Source organism: Syngnathus typhle, linkage group LG2, assembly GCF_033458585.1.
Source record: "Syngnathus typhle isolate RoL2023-S1 ecotype Sweden linkage group LG2, RoL_Styp_1.0, whole genome shotgun sequence".
NCBI lineage: Eukaryota > Metazoa > Chordata > Actinopteri > Syngnathiformes > Syngnathidae > Syngnathus > Syngnathus typhle.
The window spans coordinates 18,681,525-18,706,537 of record NC_083739.1 but is presented as its reverse complement, the minus strand read 5'-3'; the positions used below and the strand labels follow the sequence as shown (position 1 = coordinate 18,706,537).

General features: G+C 40.3%; 1 protein-coding gene across 3 annotated transcripts in view; it reads left to right on the top strand.

Moving 5' to 3' along the window:
- cfap74 (cilia and flagella associated protein 74) overlaps positions 1 to 21,359 on the top strand; it is a 31,398-nt gene extending 10,039 nt beyond the window's left edge. For all 3 annotated transcript variants that reach the window (XM_061273016.1, XM_061273017.1, XM_061273015.1), the window contains 25 exons: positions 1,071 to 1,137; positions 1,291 to 1,380; positions 1,699 to 1,893; positions 2,001 to 2,127; positions 2,637 to 2,743; positions 3,451 to 3,573; positions 3,661 to 3,782; positions 8,419 to 8,547; positions 12,750 to 12,837; positions 14,109 to 14,282; positions 14,719 to 14,852; positions 14,926 to 15,175; positions 15,829 to 15,954; positions 16,049 to 16,170; positions 16,392 to 16,526; positions 16,618 to 16,730; positions 16,814 to 16,869; positions 17,214 to 17,333; positions 17,471 to 17,626; positions 17,857 to 17,995; positions 18,337 to 18,491; positions 19,050 to 19,182; positions 20,142 to 20,260; positions 20,696 to 20,830; positions 21,008 to 21,359. In XM_061273016.1, coding sequence (XP_061129000.1) covers positions 1,071 to 1,137; positions 1,291 to 1,380; positions 1,699 to 1,893; positions 2,001 to 2,127; positions 2,637 to 2,743; positions 3,451 to 3,573; positions 3,661 to 3,782; positions 8,419 to 8,547; positions 12,750 to 12,837; positions 14,109 to 14,282; positions 14,719 to 14,852; positions 14,926 to 15,175; positions 15,829 to 15,954; positions 16,049 to 16,170; positions 16,392 to 16,526; positions 16,618 to 16,730; positions 16,814 to 16,869; positions 17,214 to 17,333; positions 17,471 to 17,626; positions 17,857 to 17,995; positions 18,337 to 18,491; positions 19,050 to 19,182; positions 20,142 to 20,260; positions 20,696 to 20,830; positions 21,008 to 21,112 — 3,220 coding nt within the window. In that variant the 3' untranslated portion in view covers positions 21,113 to 21,359. The remainder of the gene's footprint in view (positions 1 to 1,070; positions 1,138 to 1,290; positions 1,381 to 1,698; positions 1,894 to 2,000; positions 2,128 to 2,636; positions 2,744 to 3,450; positions 3,574 to 3,660; positions 3,783 to 8,418; positions 8,548 to 12,749; positions 12,838 to 14,108; positions 14,283 to 14,718; positions 14,853 to 14,925; positions 15,176 to 15,828; positions 15,955 to 16,048; positions 16,171 to 16,391; positions 16,527 to 16,617; positions 16,731 to 16,813; positions 16,870 to 17,213; positions 17,334 to 17,470; positions 17,627 to 17,856; positions 17,996 to 18,336; positions 18,492 to 19,049; positions 19,183 to 20,141; positions 20,261 to 20,695; positions 20,831 to 21,007) is intronic.
- Positions 21,360 to 25,013: the final 3,654 nt, after the last annotated feature.

The following is a 25,013-nucleotide window of genomic DNA, read 5'->3' as shown; positions in this document are numbered from 1 at the left end:
ACCAGCCGCACCCCCTTCCGTAGTCAGCGTGGGTGCATTTGTGCCATAATGCCAGAATCAGCTCTTCCTTGACTTTTCACCACTAAAAATGTATGTGCTAGCAGTGTGCTAAGCAACATGCATTGAGCAGGTTGGCATCATGCTGTTGCAATACATATGCTCGCTTGTATGGCCTCATTTGCAGCGCTTTATATAGTGCTGTGGTAGGCTTTTTCCAATTTTGTCTCATTCAGCGTTTAATCCCCAGTGAACTGTTCTATTTTACTTTGTACCCCTCTTCTCACATCATGTCTTGGAACTAGAACAGAAGAATGACACAAAATGAGAATTGCCCAAAAAGAATGAGAGAGCAATTGTGATGAAACTGTGCCATTTCAAGTTAGCATCAGAGTGCTCATGCCAGGTGGAATACTTTCATACACTTCCAGGTCACTGTGGTCAACGGTGCCGGCAGCTTTGAGTTCTTCACCTGACAATTTGAGTTATTTTGAACGCAATAAAGGTGCAACCCAGATCAGAATCAATTAGAATATGTAACCTTTGCTGATTATGCTTGTAACTTTAAATAGATGGAGCTAGAATCGTCTGTTTCTTCTGCCTGGCATATAAAACGTTTAGTTTCATATTCATCAGCGCTGTGTCTGAGAGGGCAAAAGGTTTCAGTGTTCCTTTGGGCCGCTGAAAGTTGGCTGTAAACGTGCTAAGATATGCATATGCTGCTTTCTGAATCTTTTGTTTCCTTCCATATCACAATTGTTGTTAGCAGGAACTGAGAAGCGGGTTCACTTATGACCTCTGCTCTGTGTTAAGATCATAGACACTATGTACTGTACTCTCAGAAGGTTTATAGCATATTTTATCTAATACTCTTGTTCTTTTATTGATTGGAAAACACAGGCATCCTTTGTTATAGATTTCTTCTTGGATTTTTGCATTGTAGCACACTGACTTCCCATTTTATAAAGAATACACCACAGAAATCCACTGAAAACACATTACAGTAAAAATTATCTTGCATTTAAAAATCATGAAGCTCTTCATTGTTCACTGACTTGAATATTGTTCTACAGCTTTCAACCTCCTGGTCCTTTATCGACTGGGATGTCCTGTGAAATGCACATTACTTTCCACCCTTCGGTCAGTAACAGTTATGCCTTTTATTTATTTTTTATTTTTTTTAATTTAACTAGACTGCAGTTCAAAGCCACACGTGATACCCAACTTATCTCACTGCAATCGTTCCCTCTGAATAGGTTAAAGCGTCACCTTCTTGCTCTCTGATCCTTTTAGATCAATGAAGACCTTGAAGGAGAGGTTGACTTTACCTCAGCAGCAGGTCGCTTCTCTGTGCCTGTCAGATGCACCATCAAGAGATGTGATGTAAGTAGTCGGCTGGCTCAAGCCCTCAGGCTGGCTGTTGGTTCTGAGTTGCAGTAAACGTCCATTCCTTTGTCATCGTAATGCAACAGAAAGAAACAGTATAAAAATGCAATTTTATGCTATGCTTGGAAATGCATTCTCATTTTTTATTTACATAAATTATGCTTAACATACCTTTTAAAGCATAGTTAATTTTAGCAAATTCGCTGCAGCCATTGTAATGCTACAGTTCATGCAACCTAGCTATGCTATACAGGTCTCATATTGACCAACTGGTTAGTTGATGCTTTTGACTTATTTTACTGTCTTTATCTCCAGTTGGAGGTCGACAACCAGTTTATTGACTTTGGTTCGCATGTAGTGGGCCAAATTATTTCACGGACTATCACCTTGACCAACAAGGGCGCCCTCGCAACCCGCTTTAGCCTGGATACTACAAAGCCTGTTCCAGAAATTCACCAGGTCCAGATGCCATCCCATCGCTCGGCCGACACACAGCAGGCCGGACAGACAGTAAAATCTGGTCTTTCGTTCATGTTGGAAAAGTAGCAAACTGTTGTCAAATCCATTATGAAGTCAATGTAAAACTAATGATTTTTATGGTGGTGATGGCTGGACAGGACACATCCACAGTCAGCACAACATGTGCTGATCTGACCCAGACGTCTGCATCCATGATCACCAGGGAAGTGCACAGTTTGGAACATGATTTGACCAGGTCTACTGTAACCCAGCAATCCCAACGAGGTAAATTGGATGCATAAACAAATTTGTGATTATTAGGATCATTTTCTTATTTTGGGCAAGGAAATAGGAGTCATAAACCAAGTGCTTGCGTTTTTGTTTTTTGTGGAAAACTACAACAAATTTAAAGTTCCTCTATATATGGTATACGTTTAAACAGACGTGTGTCTATTAATTGAAAATGCATTTAAAGTTTAAAGGGTATAAGAGTAGCCGCTTCGATAGCCATCCAGCAAGTCAGCAGCGTTCACACCGACAACAGCTCAACCACCGGTTTCTAATGTGTCTGTGTAAATACCCAAAGAAAGAAAACTGCATTAGAAATAGGGCCCTATATTGCTTTTATTCCTTTTTCTATGTTCGTGTAGCCCTGAGCAGATGGTGACTCGAGAAACTGTGCCATTGTGTCATCTATTTGCTCAACTTTCCTTAGCATTGATTGAGGTGTCTCCTCAAGCAGGTTTAGTACTCCAAGAACCAAAAAATCTTAGCATTCCCGTGTTTGTCGGCAGAATCCCAGGTTTCAAGTCCAGCTGCTAGAGCTACTCCTGTGTCTTCCAGCATGCTCCCCCAGATCCCAGAGGGCCTGTCTGACGCCAGTGACATACGTATAGGCAACGTAAGTATTGTAGTGTATTTACACGTACGTCAGTGGTGTGAGTTGAAATGACTATGTTAGGTACATCACGTTATATTTGTAAATAGCACTAGGATTGGCTGGGGACCAGTCCTTAAATAAAGCATTGTACATTTTTTGATTGAGGTATGATATGATGTGAATGATGACACTAAGGTTTCATCCTTGTAGGACTGATGATCGATGATCGTGAGCCTGTCCAAATCTTGTTATGTAACGTGTAGCCTGTGCAACGTTCTTGAGTTGTTTGGGGTTCATTACAGCTCTGTGGCCGGGGCCAATGGCGCAAGACCTCTGCATTTGTTATGGTTGTGCATTATTGCATGTTCCTGCATGCCAGCCCCTCAGTCATTATCATCTTGACTGATACTTGCACATAGCCCATTTGGAGGCCGTGCTGTATAATGACAGATAATACATCACGCTATCCCGGCTTCATATTAATGGCTTGATATTGTAGCTTGAATGGCTTGCATCTCTCGTTTGTCATTTCCATCATCGCCTTCATGCTTTGTTGCTGTTGGCTTGTGTGTCAATTTAAGTGGCTCTGCAGAGTGAATTTGATGGATGCGATATTGCTCGGTTCTGTTTCCAAACGTGAAATGATGTGAAATCATCATGATTTATTTTATTCTAGGTTACATTACCATGGTTAACACAGAATGTTTTTTTTCTATTTTCTATTTCAGGTAAGAGAAGGAGATATTGGACCTTTTGAAAGTGTCAAACTAGAGATAATATTCTCCCCGACTGTTCCTGGAGAAGTCAAATTGGACCTCTACATCAAGTTTTCAGATCCAACAAGCTTCCCGGTATGAAAAAGAATGTTCATCATAATCTGTTATAGGATGATTTGTTTGTCTACCAGATGGGAACTGAACACACGCTGGCTCCAACAGATCGCCATCCTGGTGAAGGGTGAGGGAGCAGGCCTCCCAGTGTGGGTGGTGGAGCCGAATATTGACATGAAGATCTGCATGTTTGACCACCTTTATCAAGAGGTTGTCACACTCCAAAGCAGGTAGGTCCTCTCACTTTAGATGATGCACTTGCTTACAGAAAGTCAAATCATTTTTTTTTTTTTACCAAAAGTGTGTACAGCTGTACTGTAACTCACTAGTGGTGGGTGATACATTCATACAGTTCTGTATAATATATATACACAACATGTTTATGATGAATTAATCAAATACAACGCTAGAATCAAACATTTTGCATCTTGTAATGTATTAATGTTCAACCGACACAATAACTAGCTCAAGCCACAAATACATCAGAGATACAGTATGCCTCAGTAATATGGCCTTGTTGTCAGATTGATTTACAGCCCATATACATTTAAATATAAATTAACGCCGATATTTTACCTACCTTGGTTGAGAAGAGGATTGGAAATGTAATTCGTTATCGCGATGTCTCACTCTGTCATCTGTCGTGACATTTAGAGACACCTTGTTGCCACAATGCTGTTAATTTAGCTACCGTATTTTCCGCCCTATAAGGCGCACCTAAAAACCTAAATTTTTATCAAAAGTCGACAATGCACCTTATAGTCCCGTGCGCCTTATATATGGATCAAGTGATGAATTTGTTGATCCATACTGGTTGTACACAGTGCTCTGCCAAAATGTTTTAGTACGTTTTAGTACGACTAGTAAATTACAAAGTCGCATCGCTTCCCAACATTACGGTAACTGTAGTCAGGGGGCGTCACCGAATAGCTGTTGTACCCGCGAGGCTATTTCATTTCAAAATAGGCTGCTCCGTTAATGTTTCGAGAAAATCTACGGATCGATATGGAAGGGAGACATAGGTAAGTAGTACCAATGCGTTAGATCGAACTTTAGTCAGTTCTGATCATTTTATAGGAGATCGTTTGAGAAACGCGATTGTTTACACTTTGCTGAGGCTCATGGAAGATTGCGAGCTGAGGCTCATAGGAAATTGCGGCTGGCTAATGCTATGACGATAGCTGCTATACGTGTGAGGCTATTTCATGTCAAAATAGGCTGCTCTGTAAATGTAGAGTAAATCTACGGATCGATATGGAAGGGAAACATAGGTAAGTAGTACCAATGCGTTAGATCGAACTTTAGTCAGTTCCAATCATTTTATAGGAGATCGTTTGAGAAACGCGATTGTTTACAGAGGGCTCGTTGGTTATTGGCTAGTGGGTGCATACCGCAACCCTAGTCAACCTCAGTTTGTTGCAGTAAAGCTTCTATTTTATGCGCCTTATAGTCCGGTGCGCCTTATATATGGACAAAGTTTTAAAATGGGTCGTTCATTGAAGCTGCGCCTTATACCCCGGTGCGCCTAATAGGGCGCAAAATACGGTAATTCGTTTTTTCTTTTGTTCAAATGATATGTCCTAGTCGGCAGCTTTTTTTTGTCCTGCATATGCAAAGGTCTGTCTACTGTTTATATAATTAATGCACAAACTATTATTACTTGAGAATGTACATTTTGATCAAGAATGTTTTCATTAATTGAAATGAATGGAAAGAATTTTAAGTTTCTCTATTATTATTGTTGTTATGTGAATGTCAATGTGAAAAGTTGTTTTTTATTTGAGCCCCGCAATGGGTTGTTGTCTAGTTCAGGGTATAACCTGCCTCTTGCCCAACAGTCAGCTGGGATAGGCTCCAGCGCACCCATGATCCCTTGTGAGAACAAGTGGTTTAGAAAATGCAGGAGTGGGTCATTTGTAATCGACTCTAGGTGTCAAATACAACTTCACATACCATTTGTAGTATACGATTGTATACTATGGCAAGACGTTAATTTTTTGGCACAGAAAAATAATTTTTCTAAATCCCTTTAAAGTTACAATCTTGCTTTTCCAACAAACCAACATAAAATACCTTTGATTCCCAAATTCAAGAAATGTAATATGTCATTAAAATAAATGAGATGAGAACTGATTTACCATAAATGATGACTAATATGATATGGATCATATATGAGATTACAGGCACAGCAGGGAGAGATAGTAACATGAGTAGGCGTGTGGTCCACTGCCTATACAGTCATTGTGACACATCATGTGGGAGAGCAAGCGCATGGGGGGGGTTGTTTTATGGTAACTGCCATCTGGTGTGACGTGTGACAACATGACAATGACAACAGCCTCAGTCTGGACCACATCTCTTAAAGCAAACCACCAAATATGTCACTCAAATTCCAGCAGTTTGGGCGAAAACGTGTCTTGACAGTTTTTCGGGGGTGGACAGAGCTGTCTTCTGGCATCTCAACATTTCCTATCATGCCTGTTGAGATGATGGGCAGATATCACGCAGAATTGTTCATTACTATTTTCCAATAGTTGCCTCAGCTCTAATAGATGCTCTGCCGCAGTTAGTTATTGTAGTGTGTTTTCCGTTTAAACAAACATGCCTCCTTTTCAGTTCTTCAGGAAAGTAGAGTAACATTTGGTATCAGCTGTAATTAGCTTTAGTATAGCCGCATTTTCATCAGCTTGTACAGTTCTATTTGGTATGCTTCAGTGGGTGAGTTTCCACAGAAAGAAATGCATGGGGTATTTTAAATCCCAGTTTGACATCATTGCAGCACGCCCAGTGAATTAGACGAAAAATAAATTGTCTTTGAGGGCTCACTCCATCTCTGCAACCACACAACTTTTTAACACCCGATAGCAGTGCAGGTCGTCTCAATTTTTGGATTTGTAGCTGGCTGTAGTTGGACATTTCTGTTTTCGGACATGGAGAAATTAATGCATCAATTTCCTTGTTTCTAAGCAAATGGAAGCACAGTGGTAGATTTTGTCAAATCCTTGCTCTCAGAGGTGGGCATCGAGTGGGTTTTCTTGTCGCCGGAATCGTCACTAATCGACGGGCCAATTATTAATGTTACTACAAATACCCACTTTATGCTTTATGACTCAAGTTGAATTAAAGTCAGATAACAACACTGTAATGCTTCACAACCTAGCATATGGTGCTGGTTGGTTGCCTTGACAACAGAAATCTTCAGTCTTTATTTTTGTATTGTATGTTAGTTATATCAATACAAATCTTGATGGTTGTTGTTTTATGTTAAATCTTTTATTTTTGATTTATCTACTATTGGTTTACAAGGTGCACACGGTATGTTATATTTTGTTTGTTTATTTAGTCCTTCCATCCACCCGTCAATCCATGGATGGATGGATATTTAGTTCTTGTGTCAAAACAGATGATTGCAAATATTGATTGCGAATTCTACGAAAAATCTTTTAGCCTTCATAGTGTTCCGTAATGTACGAGCAAAGAAACAATTGTGAACATTAAGGCACGCATGAATGTGTAGATTAGACCTTGGCCAGATTAATGACAGAAACATATTATCCTTCCACAGTGAGTCCTCTTTCAATATGTGCGACCTATGAGTGAGGAACTGTCATGGCATGAACCTCTTGCTCAGAGTTCATCCAATCAAAGCGATCAAAACAATAAAGTTAGTTGTTTTGTCTTTCCTCATTATTCTTAAAATGTGAGCGGGGGGCCCGGGTGGCTTTGAAAATTCTCATGGTGGAAAGCCATTTGTATAGCAAGCTCTCACTGAGACTTGTCACCACAGGCACAACCATCTGTTGGAGCTCCTGGAAACTGGGTGACCTAATTGGTATGAACCTCGGGTGCACATCTCATCATGAGGTAATTTCAGATGAAGACATGCAACAGAATATGAAGGAAAAAGGAAATGGATTTTAATGTGAGTGGGTTTGTGCTTGTGTCTGCATCAGAAATTGCCTCATACTGAGATGTGTGTTGAAATTTTATTCCATTTAGCAAAGCACTATACACTACCATTCAAAGGTTTGGGGTCACCCAAGAGATTTAGTGTTTTCCACGAAAACTAACAATTGCACAAGGGTTTTCAAGGGTTTTCTAATCATCCATTAGCCTTCTGACACAATTAGCAATTACAATGGAGCATTAGAATACTGGAGTGATGGTTGCTGCAAATGGTCTTTATGTAGATATTGCATTAAAAAACAGACGTTTGCAGGTAGAATAGTCATTTACCACATTCACAAGGTATAGAGTGTATTCCTGGTTATTTTATTGTTACCCTCATTGAAAAAAAAGTGATTTTATTTGAAAAATAAGGACATTTCAAAGTGACCCCAAACTTTTGAAGGTCGAGTACATAATATACTGTGTGTATTTTTGTTATTGTTGCCACAGAAAAGCAAACATCTCAATGTCGCCAGCTAAGCCATATTTGTAGTGTAACTGTATTTCAAATGGAGTTTTCCGGAACCAAAGGTTAATTTGCCTTAAAGGTTACCTGTCCAATGCCCATACTATTTTGGGGGAAATAACCTTTAAAGATCTGGTTGTTTAAAATGAATAGTAGCAGAAGTAGTGTAACATATCTTAAACACCTGTGAATCCATCACATCAGCAGCTATACATGTCCTTTTCATAACACTGTTTGACACATGATGTGGTATGCTTTGGATCATTAGATCTATTTGTCCATCTCCATAACTGGTGCATAAATCATAATATACTTCAAAAACATGTGTTTGCGAAAATGCTAGGGGCTGAAGTGTTTTTTTTTTTTTTTTACTTAATATCATATACAATACATACTACATGATCTTTCAGATGCCAGGTCTATGTTAATCATATGTGTGTTTTCTGTGTCAGCACCAGCACAGCCTTGAAGCTTACTTTTGACCTGTGGCCGGAGATGAGGAAACACATGGAGATCATACCAAGGACAGGCTTTCTCCAGGCTCAGTCAAGCTTCACTGCTCACCTCAAGTTTGTGCCAAGGTATGACATGTGTAGACGCAGTCATAATGGAATCACTGGAAAGGCGATAGTCACATTTTCATTCTATTCCAAGGCGGTTAATGTTAACCTTTTCCGAAAAGTTGGAGAAAAGGACTTGCACACATGCCGTGACCCAGTCGCAATAGGCTGTGATTTCAAAAAATTCCATTTATTAGAAATCACACTTAGTACTACTAATCAAACACGAAAAGATTTGAGCGCAGTAGTGAATGCCAAGAGATCGACCGGGAGACCTCAAGGGCAAATATGAGATGCATGCGCTATGTAGGCGTTTGTTTTCTTCTTCCCACCCTCTTTTTCTTCATATCTTAACATCCTTAATGTATTGAGAGCTAAGAAGTTAGGGATTATGATGACAATATGCCAAATTATATTCCAATGACAAAGTTAGGGGCTTTTCCAGTGCAGCGAGGTGGTAGGGGAAAGTGGGGGAAATGGCAGTAATCTACTTTAGTGAATCAGCAGAGGTTTTAATGTGAGGATTAGAGTGTGAGTCGTGCTGCTGGTGCTGTATGCGCGAAGTTGAGCACAAGCCTCGCCCTTCACCCCCTCCTTACTCCCTCTGTCCTCTGTTTGCTTCTGAACTGCTCGCTGTGGCTTCTCCTATTCTCTCACACAGAATGGTATTTTCTTAGCCTTTCACCTCTGTGCTAACAATTAATTCCCTTTTTTCTCCTTAATTTGTTTTTCTTATTCTCCACAACAGCTCTCCCTTGCAGTTCAATCAAAGCTTCCCTTTTTACTCTTTTAGCAAATCTGATCTCATATTGAAAAGCTCAATCTTTTCTGAAAAATTGTTTCTATGTGTGAATAAAGACACTCCCAAATAAGTTAATCACTCAACTATTTTCTGAAGAAGTGTTGACAAAACAAAACATGTGGTATTTTGTTAGCCATATTAGTCTAAATCATATTGCAATGTTTTGGGGAAAACAAGAAAAAAAAGATTGACCACACATTTGTATTATTATTTTTTTTTTAAATTCGTGATATTGTATTGATATTTTAGCTAAAATGTAAAATCAAAAACATAAAACTTCAGCCAGATGGGGTGAAAGGAATGCTCTGTTGTCTTGAGATTAGTTCATTGACTTTGGCATTGAAGAATATTACTTGTCTTTGGCTTTCAAAATGTCTTCAGTTGCTTTGGTCGTCGTTACTTTAGTCATTGACCAAATACGAATGGACCTTCTGATATCTGCTTCGTATCCATGACAATACTCAGACACCATGGTCATAATGAGCCTATCCCAGTTTACTTCAGATGAAAGGTGGATTACACCATTGACTTGTACCCAGTCAATTACAGAGCATGTACAGACAGAGACAGACAATTAGTGTTACAGTTGTAAACAGAAAATAGTTTCAACTTGACAAGAATGTGAACATGACTAAAACAGAAAAAAAAATCTTCAAATAACAGCATGACACAAAGACTAGAATAAAATTAAGACCAAAATATGCCGCCAGAAACAACACTTCAATCAACCATACACACTCGCATTTTCAGTGAATGGTAAAGAACCACTACACCAGCAGTCCCCACCACGCAATACAAATTATGGAAGGGAGAAATGACTAGCGTATCAGCTTTCTGGCATGCGTCATCTGTGGCCTGCTTCTGTGCATATATTTGGAAGGTTGCTTTTGTGGTATTTTATTGAAAATTAAACTGCCAAGGTTTCCTACCCATAGGCATGTTTGAATTTCAAACCCTTGCTCCTCATTGCTTTCACTCGTAGTCTTCTTTTTCTCTCTTTCACACACACGCGCAGGCACACACACCTGTTCAGTGTGCTGTTAAATCTAGAACCAAGAATGACTCATAGCTTTCCTGCAGGAAGATCAGTGTGCTGTTAAATCTAGAACCAAGAATGACTCATAGCTTTCCTGCAGGTTCTTCCTCTGCTTCCTGTCCACAGTTTTACTTCAGCCTACCCACCAGGTTTCCTTCACTGCATCCCTCTCTTCTTCCACATTTATTAATCACCATCCAACACGCACCTCCCATATCCACCCCCACCTGTAAATCCATGGTATTGTTCCATATTCTCCATAATCCCTCTCCATAATATCGAGGTTAGCGGTTAATTTGCTAGTGACCCTGGTCATGGTATTAGAATGATTTTACATTGAAACATACACAGAAGAAAGAATAATCTGAATGGTTTCACTCAAGTAATGAATGACCAACAGACCTGTTAACACTGGTGAACAAATTTGATCATAAAACGAAAACCAAAGTTTGCTGATGCAGTGCCCTTCATAATCATTGGCAGCCCAACTTAAAAGTCTTTATTTACGTAAATGACACTCTTATTGGAGAAGGATACTGAACATTGTAGAAAAGGTTCACCCAGCACAGAATCAAGCTCCTCCAAATGCCATCTCTGTCCTCAGATTTCGGAGGAGCCAGTCTCTGTTGGCGTTAAACCGATGACAAAGTCATTGGAAATGTATCCCTTGTATCAGCGGTTTTAGGCTTAATCTCGGAAGAGTGTCCTACAGCTGTGGTTCCATCTGATAAAAAGGAGATTACAAGGATGATTTCCTGCAGATTTGCTGCGACAGATTACGTGAGGGGCTGGGTCAGGCCTGCCACTGCAAAGTCCAATGCTGCGTCCAACATTAGTAGTAGTTTTAAGGAAAAAATGTGAGCAAACACACTTGCCTATCGTTTGGCAGCTACCTTGTGAGGTCATATTGTGTTTTGTTTATCCGTCTGTACAAAGTCAAATATCGCTAAGCTTCTTAATCCGTGTTGCACTCTTTTTATAATCACTTTTTACCAGTGAAGCGAAATCCGAGCCGGGGTCCATGCTGCAGTGGGATGTCATTGTATGTACATGGGCAGGCACAGCGCGCGGTACTCGCAAGTATGTTGGAAACGTACTTACTAGTCAAAAACTTTTACTCCACATTGGCTTCCGCTTCTATAAACCACAATCATAATTTGTGCATCACACTGTGGATAATCTGGCCACATGGAAAAAGAATACATCGATCTGAAAAGGACGCTGACAAATGAGACTTCATCCATCTACAGAATTCTCCAGAGCATATGGGCCCGACGACATCCCGCCAAGCTTTTCCACTCGGGCCTGCCAAGCTAATTCAAGAGTGACTCTCCAGCAGCGATTCTATTAGCAAGCAGCAGCAGAGTGCTTCCTTAAATACACCCTGTGCACTCATTGGTCAGGCTACAGCGACTCAGTTTTCATCATTCCCCTTTGTTAATGCCAGCGTTTCATTTAGACATTTTAGGAAGTGATTGATTTTCTTGCTCCCAACCATACATTCGTAGAGTAGAACCACACATTTTAAACTGTAATATTCATGCCTGTCCTCATGCTGCCTGCCCTCAAACCCTGAATATGACAGCTTTCCTGATGACAAGGCTTGCTTGTATAGCATTTGGCGAAGAAACCAACTGACATCTGGAGCATTAACTTTCAAACCTTCATCCTAAATTAAGAGAACGGGTGGAAAACAGGAGGAGGCAGGTTGTCGAAAGAGCGGCCAGCTTCATAAGAGAAAAAGTGAGAGGCGTAAGATCTATATTTGGAACTGGATTTGACATTTGAACACATGATTACGATGATTTGCAGCTCCCTTTTACATCCATGTTGAGTCGATGCTTATATTCATTAAGCAAGTAGCTCTTGGCTGTGAGGGATATTGAGGGACTGGAGTTTTACATGTACACCAGTGGGTCTCTTTGAATCATATTTATGTCTCCCATCACCATGGCTACAACCTACAGCAGTGTGGAGGCGTGCTCTTCGTCTCTCCTCTCTTGCTTTCCCCGGCGAGCTGATCCCACAGTTGTGGGTTAAAGTAAAATAATGGGTCTTCTGGGTCTGAATCCTTATCTTACTTTGAAAAGCACGGTCGCTTGTGGCTTTTAACTTTTGTCATCAGACATGACCCAAACTGATGTGTTGTGATGGATGGATGGATGGATGGATGGATGGATGGATGGATGGATGGATGGATGGATGGATGGATGGATGGATGGATGGATGGATGGATGGATGGATGGATGGATGGATGGATGGATGGATGGATGGATGGATGGATGGATGGATGGATGGATGGATGGATGGATGGATGGATGTTTCCAATGCTCACTGAGTTTTGCAAAATATGATGAATATATTTACTCTCTTCTTGTCTCCCAGAAACACCTTACCCCAAGATGCTGGCAAGTATTTTGACAGTGCGACTGGCGTATTGGAGGTTCCAATGACAGTGCAGGTTGCTGGGCAGGTTTGTGTTATACGTACTGGAGTAATATGCACGGTCTGTTTTAAGTCTCCATGTGATTCTGGAAACATCTTTGGCTTATCCCAAACTGAAGCTGAGCCATAGGGGGTTGTAACCTATTTAGCTTGTTAGCTAAAATTATCTCATACCCCCAAGGCCCAGTTGATTCATGGGTGGTAACAAGCCAAGCATAAAGGTTGTTCTACATTGTCTAAAGGAAAATGTCTCAACTGAAGCCTGGATTCTAAAATGCAGTGAAGGTGGTTAAACATTGGTATAGCACTGTGTCCAGTCGTGTTTTTCTTCTAGCCAAATTGTTGCCTCCTTCCTTTTTTCTCTGGCCATTATTGCCTCTCCCTGCACGGGCACGGATGGGAGGCAAAGCCCTGACAAGGAGCCAAAGACAAGGCCAGGATGTTCCTGTGGTGCACCAAATGTGTTGCCTACAAGCCCTAAGCTTCTGGCACTAAAACATGCACACAAACAAACACACATCCATTTTTTAAGGTCACGAAGCAGTATATTCTCCAGCATTTCGTACCTGATATTTGTAAAATAAGATGGACATTAGGATTGGTGGGATATGATTTAAGACTTTGGTGACATAATGGCAAGACATGATGATTCCTGTTTTGCCCCCACTTAAATACACGACGTCCACTCGAATGAAAGAACGCCACACCTCAAGTGGGCGCCTCCCAGATATCTTCACCAGAGCACACACTACTTGGAGTTCATGCTATGTTTTTTTTTTATAGAAAACACTCATGCAAAAGAATATCTCTCTCCAGATTGCTTAAATGATCCCAGGGAGAAATTTGTCAAGGCTATAGTGGAGTGGGTGGATGTGGGGGGGGGGGCATTAGAGTTAGTACAACCAAAGAGTTTCCAGACAAAAACAATAATGGCTGATATCTAGCCTTCAGTGAGTGACAGGGACTGTACTACCAAACATTAGAATGCATATTTGTTTATCTAGTAACGCAAATGATTTAGGTGCAAAATCTCTTATATTACAATTATATGAACAACATCATACTGCTATAGTACTTGCCATTCTAAGTAATAGAGGCTTAGCAGTATTTGAGAAGGATAAAAAAAATATTATACTGTATGAAGAAATACGGTATATCCCCCCAAAAAACTTAAAATATTGAAATCACAACACGCTTGTTAAGGTGTCTTAATACTTTCTATACTGTATGCATGTTACTGATATCAGATGGATTTCAAAAGCGGTTAGAGTTTAAAACCGTTCATGTTGATGTTTTTAGGTGCAGCCTGTCATTTACACGGTCCAAGCCATTGTGACTTCGTCCGACTTGAAGTTTGGCCAGAGTGAGATGGATTTTGGCTATTGTTCTATCTATCAGTCATTCAAAAGCAGTGTACGCCTGACCAACATGTCACTTCTACCTCAAGAGTTTGGTTTTGTTGGCCTGCCAGAGGTGAGACCTGTGATGCCCAATCAATGTTCTATCATGTGCTGTGGATAGTGATCCAATTTTACTTTGTAATTGGTCTGAAAATTATTTAGGGCCACAACCTACGATTACAACGGAAGAAAAACATTAGTATTTCTGTCCCTTTATTCAAAAACAGAACCTTAATTTCTGTTGTCTGCACTAATAATTTGAAATAATTATGATTCAGTTACTGTTTTGGTTTGTAACATTTAGGAAACTTGGTGAATATGCTGACAATTGGTTTGCTAAGTAAATGCAAAAGTTTTATTTTGATTCAACGCACATTTACTTTCATGGAGAATCTAAATTGTTGGCAAGCTGAAATCCAAAGAATGTGGAAGAATTCTCGAAATGATTGCTCGATTAATCCAAAAGTACAAAAAACTTTTGCGCACTTTATATTCTGCTCACTCAACAGTTTGTTGACGTTCAACCGAATGATGGCTTCGGCACGCTTCTCCCGCAAGAAACACTGGAGATTGATATCATTTTTAGTGCTAGCAAAGCAAAAGAGTACCGTTTCCATCTGAGCTGCAAATCAGGAATCAACAGGTGACCTTGTAGCCCTCTATTGTAATGTCACCAAATAGATGATTAAATTCTATCCATTTGTAATTGTCTTCAGAGTTTTTCCCCTGGCTTGCCGTGCCATGGGTGTCTGCCCTACGTTGGCGCTCTCCCATTCCCTGGTGCAGTTTGGACCCACGGCAGTTGGCGACCAGTCCACCGCTCTCCTTTACCTCACCTATAACCAAACTGTCCCAAAACAGTCCAAACAACGACCCTCTACTGGGGCCTTGCTGTTTTCCTTCACCCCACCTCAAGACTCCAGCATCAGTATCACTCCTGCTGCAGGACGCCTGCTACCTGGCAAGGTGAGAGGAGGAGCACCTTGTACAAGTTCAGGCTGACATTTAACGGCCAATTTCTATGCAGTAAGATATCAGTACTCGGACCTGATTCAGTGGTGACATATTTTCTGCTTGCAATTTATAGCGTTTGTGTGTGTGTGCTTGTGCAGTCATCTGAATTTCACGTTTCATATCTGTTATTCTTGCACCACATAGTTTTCTCTCTTTTTAAATGTAATTATGTAAATAAGCGAATAGAATTTCAAAAACAGATACACCCTCATGCTCAAATTAGTACACAACAAGGATGCTCCGAGGTTATTGGGTATGACTCTTCTTTGGGGTTAGGACTCCCTCTACTGGAATTGTGACAGAAGTGAACATTTTTCTCAAAATACAGGCAGAACAGAACACCTGCCTCACAGTTCTGAGGTTCAGGTTTCCAATCAAAGCTCAAGACTTCCTGTGGCGTCTGAATGCGCTTTAGTTTGTTACCAGCTTCACACCCCAAAGTCAGCTTGGATAGGCTACACCTCACCCATGACAATAAGGAAGGACGCGGTGTGGAAAATGGAGTTTCAAAATATATGTGCCTACATATTATTTGGCAAAAAATAAATATCTGTAAACATGCAACAATATTAACCAGTGTTTGTCTTCTTTTTCCTGCACTCCAGAGGTGTTTGGTCCTGGTCACATTTAATCCGAAACTTGAAGACCGCAATATCAAGGAAGAGGCCTTGCGTCTCCTCAGAGCCAAGCAGACCAATGAAGCAGACATTAAAAAATTACTTGATGAAGAGGTGCAACTTCTCTCGCATGTGCTACGCAAACCTCATTGATATTTGGTTCACTTCAATGTCGATAATGTCATTTCCATTACTGATGTTTCAAAAGGCTAAACGGGAGGTGGAGCCCAGCAAAGGGAATAAACTGTCCAAGAGCAGCAAATTATCAAAAGTTTCTGCCAAAACTGCAAGCCCAATATACACGTCACCGACCGACAGCATCGACGCAGGGTAAGAGTGTCTTGTACCAAAGTACGTTGAATTAATTATTTTTAAAAGAACCATCTTACACATCTGGGAAGTGCTTGGCCAAGTCTACAACTTGGTCAAGTTGTCAAAATAGGCCCTACAATTTGAGGGTCTAAATTGGCTGTAATTCATAAATTTATAAAGCTCACCATAAGTCAATCTCATCTTCCTTGATGTATTTGTGGTGAAATTTATTTTCCTAGAGGTCAGAGGTTCGAGGAAGCTAGGGCATCTCTGCTGCACTCCTTCACCTCACGCTACAATGAGTACACCATCCCGTGTTTTGTGTCAGATGGTGACCCTCCCGAGGAGGACAGGCAAGCTCAGCCAACGTGGAGGTAAAAATAAAGAAATAGCGTCCAAAGTTTGTGACATCGCCAAGCATTTTACAAGTAACGCTTTTATATCTCCCATCCAACATGTCAACAGTCCTCTCAACACAGTCTACTTAAAGCTCCAGTGCCCTGCTGTACAGCCCCCTCTAGTGGTGGTATCAAGCAATATTAGAAATTACGCCTTGGATTTCCAGCAAGTGGCAGTAGGTGAGGACAAAATGCCCATGTGTCAGGCCTATGTAGAGTTGTGCACTAAACCTCCTCCATGCTTTTCGGCCTCTGATTTTTAGGAGAGAGAGTGACGAAAAGGTTTTCGGTCAAGAACATTTCGGCGGAATCTCTAGAGGTAGCTTTTCATGGTCAACCATTGAATATGATTTTTCTTAATGATACTTTATACAGTTTTATGATTTATATCCTTCTAACAGACACTCAAAAGAGTGTATTATCATTAATAGTAGTAGCAGTATTAGTAGTATTACGCATATATTCAACACACCAGACTTTGTACATAAAAAGAAATATGAAATCCTTATGACAAATATGTTTTTTTTTATTTTATTATTATTTAGATTTGTATCACTGGCTACTGACTAAATATGCATATTTTCCAGAAATAGTATTGTCAATCTTAAACTCCTGGTGTTGAGACCTAAACACTGTCATCACAATTCTGTGCTTGTTTTCAAGTTGAGGTCATCATTGCTGGATATATATGGACCCTTTTTACTTCTTAACGCTCTCAGAGGGATAGGACCCGGAGAGCAACACACCTTGGTGTTGGCCTTCTGTCCTACGTTGGAGAAAAAGGTGCCACATTTAAATTACAGCTGCTCATTGATGGGTCAGTCATTTGCACAGTTGATTAACGTGAATTAAGCACAGTTGTCTCTCTATGGAATGATTTATATGTTGAGCCAAATCTAATATGGTCCCTTGATTGTTAGTACTGTGAGACTTTGGAGGTGCGTTGTCAGAAGATGACCCTGGCTGTGACTCTGCGTGGGGAGGGCATGGTGCCTGCCATTACCTCCTCCCACCCTGGAAGGCTCTTGGACTTTGATTATGTGCTGGAGAAGGAGAGCACCTCACATGTCCTGAAGGTGAGCCAGCATATTTACATCAGCACAAACTGAATTTCCATTTTGGTGATCATAAAATAAACATGTGAAACTGAAATGGGTTACTCTTTCAATGGTCTTGCCAGTAATGTCTAAGCAAATGGTATTCTGGATAAGTTGGTTACTTTTGATGTTTGCATTGCACAGTCTGCATAACAACTTTGAATGCCGCAACTGTAAGATTTTGTGTCTGTCGCCGTGACAACTTGTAGCTCCAGAACAGCTCGGCTGTTGCAGTGGGATTTAAGGCGATGTTGTACAGCCTTTCGCCCTCCAAGACTCAGGGTGCCGATGAAGGCGTGGCCCTCCTCTTGGGTGGTTACACGGACTCCAAGATCCAGCCTGTTGTAGGTAAGAAGGTCAGTAGGTAGCATGCGGAAGACAGATGAAGAAGCTTAAGGTTGTGCATGGAAACTGGTATACACAATCACATACTGACATTCAGTTTCTCTGCGTGAAATTACTTCATAAGACAAAGAAGTAATGGTTTTCTTGTAAATGTGAATCTGGTGTAATTGTGGTCGACAAACGTGGTAATCGCGTGTTTTACAATCAGCCTTCTGTATCAGTAAAACGAGTAGATATAGCAGTGCTAAACGTGGTAGTATAAATATACATTGTGTATGCTGTGATAAGTTGAAAGACAGCCAGCAGCAGTGGTAAAAACATGCATTTTGTTGGACTATGTGCAGGGACGCAGAACCACAATGGGCTGAGTGTTTTCAGTGTTCTGCCAGTGGAGGGAAGCATTGCCGCGAGACAAAGCCAGGACGTTGTAGTCACATTTCACCCTGATCACCCTTCCGTCAACTATTCTGATCAACTCACCATTGAGCTTGTCAATAAGGTCTGTAAAAGCAACACGCAAAGGCCACAAGATCAGTTTGAAGGGAGAAATATTTACTGTAACTACCATGTGTAACCTAAATATGATGTATTTTTAAACATACCATATTAGCAGCTACGCATTTGCTAATTCACCGGTTTAAATGTAGTTTTGGTCTCTATGGGTTGCTTATTCACCAAAACCTCCACTTATTTCCTTTTTTGTTTTGCATGTTTTTAAAGACAATTATAGTGGCTATCAATTAATAGCAGATTTTCGCTGTGTGGTGAGGTGGTCCACTTAATTTTTTTCGTCTTAGCTTAAAATCCAGTGAATTATTTCATGAATAAAGTGACTAGTTGTTTACTATTTAATTCACATGCTGGTGTCCATATGTGGTTCTGCATTATTTTAAAAAATGATACAACATAATTATCCATTACAAATTATTTAGTATACCCTCAAGCTACGGCTCTTGGATCCCTGGGGGTCTTGTGTGCTCCATTTTGAGAACCCTGGCATTTTGATAGTTTGCACCAAATAAACCAAACTAAGTGTGGTTCTGTTTCTGTCTGCCAGAGAAAATTGTGCGTACTGGATCTGAAAGGCGCAGCGTCGTCCCACAATATGTATCTGTGTGGAGGAGATCCACTGACAGTTCCTATTGAATCCCTTCTTCCGCCACTAATTACCAGTGAAACTCAACTCGAAGGTATATATACGGAATCTCCTTCTTTCATCTCTGCTGTTCTCAGCCTGTAATTATAAAATACATTAGGGGGCATATTCTCCCTTTTGCGCTTAAGTCAAATAGTTGGCACTCTTTCAAGGTGCCGCAATTCTTCCATCCAGACTTCTAGTACACCTTATCTGACCTTGCAAATATGAGTTCGACCACCAAAAAGGCATGATTCGGTGAAGGCTAAGGTTTGACCTAGTTTCCCGATTGTTGAGTTTTCATGTCAAGTGAATTCCGTAAAGCTTCATTTGGAAAGTAGTCAGCCTTTAAATGTGAAAATGAGCACTTATACTGACCTTTACCAGTGTGCATAACTCATCAACAAGCTACTTTTTTGTGTTCTTGCATTAGCTTTTTAATCAATTCTATACAGTCCTGTACAAGCAATTTAATAACAATACCGTGCTCAATACCGCGCCTAACAGAAGGTGCAAGTTGAGTGTTGACCAGGTTGCTAAGCAACACAATGCGCGCATAAATAACAATCTAAATACAAAGAAAACAATATTACGATGATTGTCACTGTATTTGTGATCAGCGTTCAGTCAGTTAAATGCTCCTCACATCTGAAGAAAAACAAATCGTCAGCTCGCGCCAATCCTTTTCCCCCACCGATTTCTAAGATAATACGGCTGTCATTGTAATATAGTAGGGACACATTTTCAGCACAGCAGCACACTTTTTCCGACTCAAACAGGAGAATATGCCCCGAAACGTTTAATGGTGTGCATGGACATGCTACTCTGTGGATAGCAATGGAATGATCTTCAATTACATTTCACAGCAAGCCTCATAAAGGAGACAAAGACATTGTTCATGTAAATTGTATACGCAAATACCACAATTGATGTTTATTGTAGCAGCTGGTATATTCTTTAGTTGTCATAACGCGACTTCGGGGAAAAGTAACATTTCATGCTCCTCCTCACCAGGACAGTCAGAGGACATGGAAATCCCTGTACTAGTCACCCTGCGGGCCAGCTACAGCATGGGGACCATCAGGCCCGCAGTTAGAGAGCTGGAAGTAGGCTGCATACGGGCCACTAAGAAGGTAATGAGGCTGATATGAAACTTTTAAAAACTTATGTTATAAAGAGCCTTTACGATTGTCTTCACTGTTGTAATTGTTCTACTGTGTGTTATTATCCTGATGGAGCAGCATTTAAGGCATACATCAAAACGTTTAAAAGTTAGATAATTATTATAATTATGGAATATTGACAGGCAAAATGCAAATCTTCCGATCTGACAGAGGTGTAAAATCCTGGCCAGAAAGTAAACCCTGCCAGGTTTTGGCTTTAGCTACAGATGCTTCTACTCAACCAACCTGCTCTTGAGTAGAAAGAAGCACCTGTGCCAAAAAAGAAATGACACCTGTGGCTAAACCCAAATTCCGGCACAAAAGAGGATTTTCATTTTGGCTTTTGATACAACAAGTCAATGCATTGATTGTATCCTGATTGCTTATTTGGATCAACTCATTCAGGGGAGTGAGTTTAACTGGGACAACATGGCGTCCCTGCAGCAGAAGGGCTTCGATGTGGATCCCAGCAAAGGCAATGTAGAGGCAGGCACCAGGCGCACCATCAAGCTCACCTGGACCCCGCAGAGTGGACACAAGGTAAGACATTTTTCACATTTTGCTTCTGTGTTATGTAATACAAAGACAAAAAAGGGCGGTGGTGTCAACAAATGAAACGTGATCATCCAACACCAAAGTGAAGTTAATACAATTCCAAATTTTTGCTGCAGATTCAGCAAAATTGTGTAGTAATGATATAAACAATTTGTGTTTCAGCCTAATGAAGTGGTGAAGATGTGTGTGCCTCTCACATTAAAAGGTGATGAAACGAGTGTGTACAGCGTCACTCTCTTGGCTTTAGTCTCCACTCATGTGGAGTGATTCCTTGGATTTTTTTTTTCTTCCAAATAAATAGCTCGGTTTTCGAAGGCGAAGCGAAAGTCAGAACAGCAGTAAACCACAATATGTTGCCCAACTTGTGTTTTTACACCAGAAATTGGAAACAAATCTTGATATCATGGAGTGTCATCCTACACAACTGCAGATTGAAACAAAAATAATAAACATTAAGAAATCATTGTAAATGTTGAAGTAGCTCTTCTGTTGGATATGATCATGTGCACAACCTTTAGAACAATTTAGTCACAGCAGACATCACAAGTTGCTATTGTTTTTTTGTTTTTTTTTTACAAATGTGTAGGAAATTCCTGATGCTGCACCTTTATCTAGATCCAGACCAAACTATATTTAAAAAAAAATCCTCCTTTGTACCAAGTAATGACTTCTTAGAGATCAGTTAAGTAGTCTTTGTATCATCTTGCTTCCAGAAAATCTGTCTGAGGTAATAAGTTGGCTGAACACTCAGTGCACTTTGTTTTACTGTGCTGGGTAATGCATGTGTAACGTTGGCCCCAAACTACATTCCTTTTCAGCTGTGAAAAAGGAAATAGTTACAACAGCACAGTCATTGAGTGCTTAATACTGTGGCCTTGCAACAAAAATATTGCATGTTTGACTTGGTGTCTGCCTTGGCCTCTCTCTATGGCATTTTCTGTATGCAGTCCAAAATCAAACCAAAAGCTTTATTCTACGTTCAATGACATTATCGAGGACCAAAACTGCCAAAATAAAAAAGGAATAAAAGTAATATTGAAAAAAAAATCTATAAAAATACATTAAAATGTAGATAAATTGATATTTAATTATATTAATGTATTTATTTTTATATTTCCACATTCATTTTGCTATTTATTTTTTTATGTTTGTTATATTTATATTTACTTTTATAGTAATGAATTCTTTGGTGTGTTTTTTTCCCCATACATATATTCTTTCAATTATCCATCCATTTTCCGTACCGCTTGTCCCCACGGGAGTGCTGGAGCCTATCCCAGCTGTCAACAGGCAGTAGGCGGGGAACACCCTGAACCCAATCGCAGGGCACACAGGATCCAACAACCATCCGCACTCACACTCACTCCTAGGGGCGATTTGGAGTGCACAATCGACCTACCAAGCATGTTTTCGGAATGTGGGAGGAAACCGGAGGACCCGGAGAAAACCCACGCCGGCACGGGGAGAACATACAAACTCCTCACAGGGAGGGGCGGAGGTGGAGTCGAACCCACACCCTCCGAACTGTGAGGCGGACATGCTAACCAGCGCGTCACCGTGCCGTCAGTTTTCAATTTTTTTCAATTTCAATTTTTCTTCTTCATTTTTATTTTCACATTTATTTATTTTATATTTTGATAGTTTTGGAAAGAAATGAAATGAAAGAAATGTTAGGCAGACGGATACTAAGTCTTTAATGGGTTAACCTCTATGCCTATTGGTTGATCGACATATCAGTCCAGCAAGTGCCGAGCTTTTTAAAACGTTTTGGATGTAGATAAGCGCTTCTTAAGTCTTCTGCAAAAACTATGTAGGGACAGTTTTATTTTATTTTTCGAGTAACTGGTTACAAAGTGACCGAACTAAAATAACAAAGTTGTTTTTTTATGGGGAGGAGAGGGGGGGTTAGTGCCATCACAAAGCCGTTATCTCAATCCTATTGACAAAAACCATAATTGGCCCCAATGAATTCCACAAAGCCATCAGAAAATGCCCCTCTGGTTTATACATGTGAACAGCAGATGTCAGCAATGGCTCAGAGGAGTCCATTGACCTCTGTTGCCTCTTCTCAGATACATGTAGTAAGCAGTTATCACAGATTGTAGGAGATTATTCTAAAGCAGATTAATGCACTCCAACCTGCCTATAAAAGGCAAGGTCATTATGAGCTTAGCCTCGTGTAATGTCAATGGCTTTTACGAAGCGTGTGCAACATCATATTAGACAAATACTGGCGGCGTTATTTTGCCACTTTTTCTAATCTAATCTTTGCCGTGATCTCATGCTACTTATTACCTCTAACTGTGGAGTGTCTATGTTGAACACCCACTGGATTAATATTAGAAAATTCATATCCAATGAATCATAGGCGTGTATAGTCCATTTATGAGGGAGCTGAAACCTTTCGCACCCCTAAAATTAATCCAAGTACAGTAACCCACCCTCCAACATGGTGGTTTTGTTCCAGACAACCCCAGCAGTCAGTGAAATCCACAATAAAGAAATACCCTAGTATTGATACAAACACATTTAAACATAATTTTTTTTCACGGCTCAGCTTTAGTAAATTGATGAGCCATGATCTGTTGAGAACTGAGACCTGGCAACTGGGTCTATCATTTTCAGTCGACAGCAAGTGGCAGAATGGCCGCTCCCTGAGATGGATAAAAACAGGTGGATTTTTCTGCTTAACTCATATACCACAAACACAATATTAATAAGAAAACGATGTTTAGACTAGTGAGGACATACAACATATGATTGGCAAAAAAATGTGGGTATCCCCCTTTAATCTCTTCCTTTGCAATCGGCTCATCAAAAGCGTCAATTCTGACCATAAACTTTTCCCCTGAGTGGCCTGAAGCCCGTCTTAAGCAGCTTCACAACACATGCATGTAGACTGGAGGGAGCGTATCCAGGGGCAACTAAATCTCAGCAGCAGTTACCTCGGCCAGATGACTCCCAATGGAAACTCACACCCAGGGACTCTGCATGACAAGCAAACACACACTGGGTTAGTGTTTCCAACTCGTGGTTTGATCAGGGACTTGATTAGAAGGTGCTTATGTGCACACAATGCTCCATAAATTAGTGGTTAGCACAAAACAAGCTTCCATGGGTATACATTCACACTATTATGACAAGGTATTTCAGCTTTTCCATTAACCTTGCACATTTTAGAGTATTACTGCAGTTATGGAAGATTTTTACTTTGTCATTGTTAAAAGCTATAATCTATCGATAGATGCAAAATAAAGTGCAAGGCACATTTGGGAACACTAAAGACATTTTAGACAAAGCCTAGAAGAACCACAAACAAAGTACAAAGAAAGGGCGATACCACCCAAATCAGCCAAATCTCAGGTGAGCTGGATCCTATCCCAGGTGTGCTATCCCCTGGACTGGTTGCCAGCCATTAGCAGGACACGTATAATCAAACCACTTTTCACACTAGAGCACAATTTAGTCTCCAATTAACCTAAAATGCATGTTTTGAGAATGTGCCAAATCATAAAAACTCCCCAACATGTTAACATGACAATATGCATCTAAAATTACATCACAAGACTGCAGTTCTCACAATTCAAGCAATGGGCTTTGGCACAACTTTACTCACTAGACATCCGAACCAGAGTTGCCGTCTTCCATTCGACTAGGACACTCCCGAAAGACAACATCTCCCCAAGTACCGCTTTTAACTCAGTATGCAGTATTAACTCTCCTGGGAGCGCTACAGGTCAAAATGGCTCAGGGGTCTCTGTCTCCATTCTACAAACATGCGCAGGAAGTAAAAACAAACACAGAAGCAGAATTTTCAGATTCAAATGTTTTAATGGCATTTTAAAATAAAGTAGCAGATTTAATCTGATTTATTATTTGCTCCCTCATGTTTATGACAAACTTGTTTGGTAGAGTTTTGTGAAGTTGCCATAGTGTTAAAAGAAATTAAGTAAAAGTGCCAAGGCATTTATGTATGTCTCATACATCTGATATTATTCATTGTAATACAGATTAACGTCCCGCAAATATATTGATTGCTCACATTTTAAATTGCAAAAAATGTAAGTCATTCATCAATACTACCTCCCAACCTTTCGATGTATCGTTAAATGTACGTCACACGCTGACCCTTTTCTCCACCATATCATATTGACAAACAAATCATGAG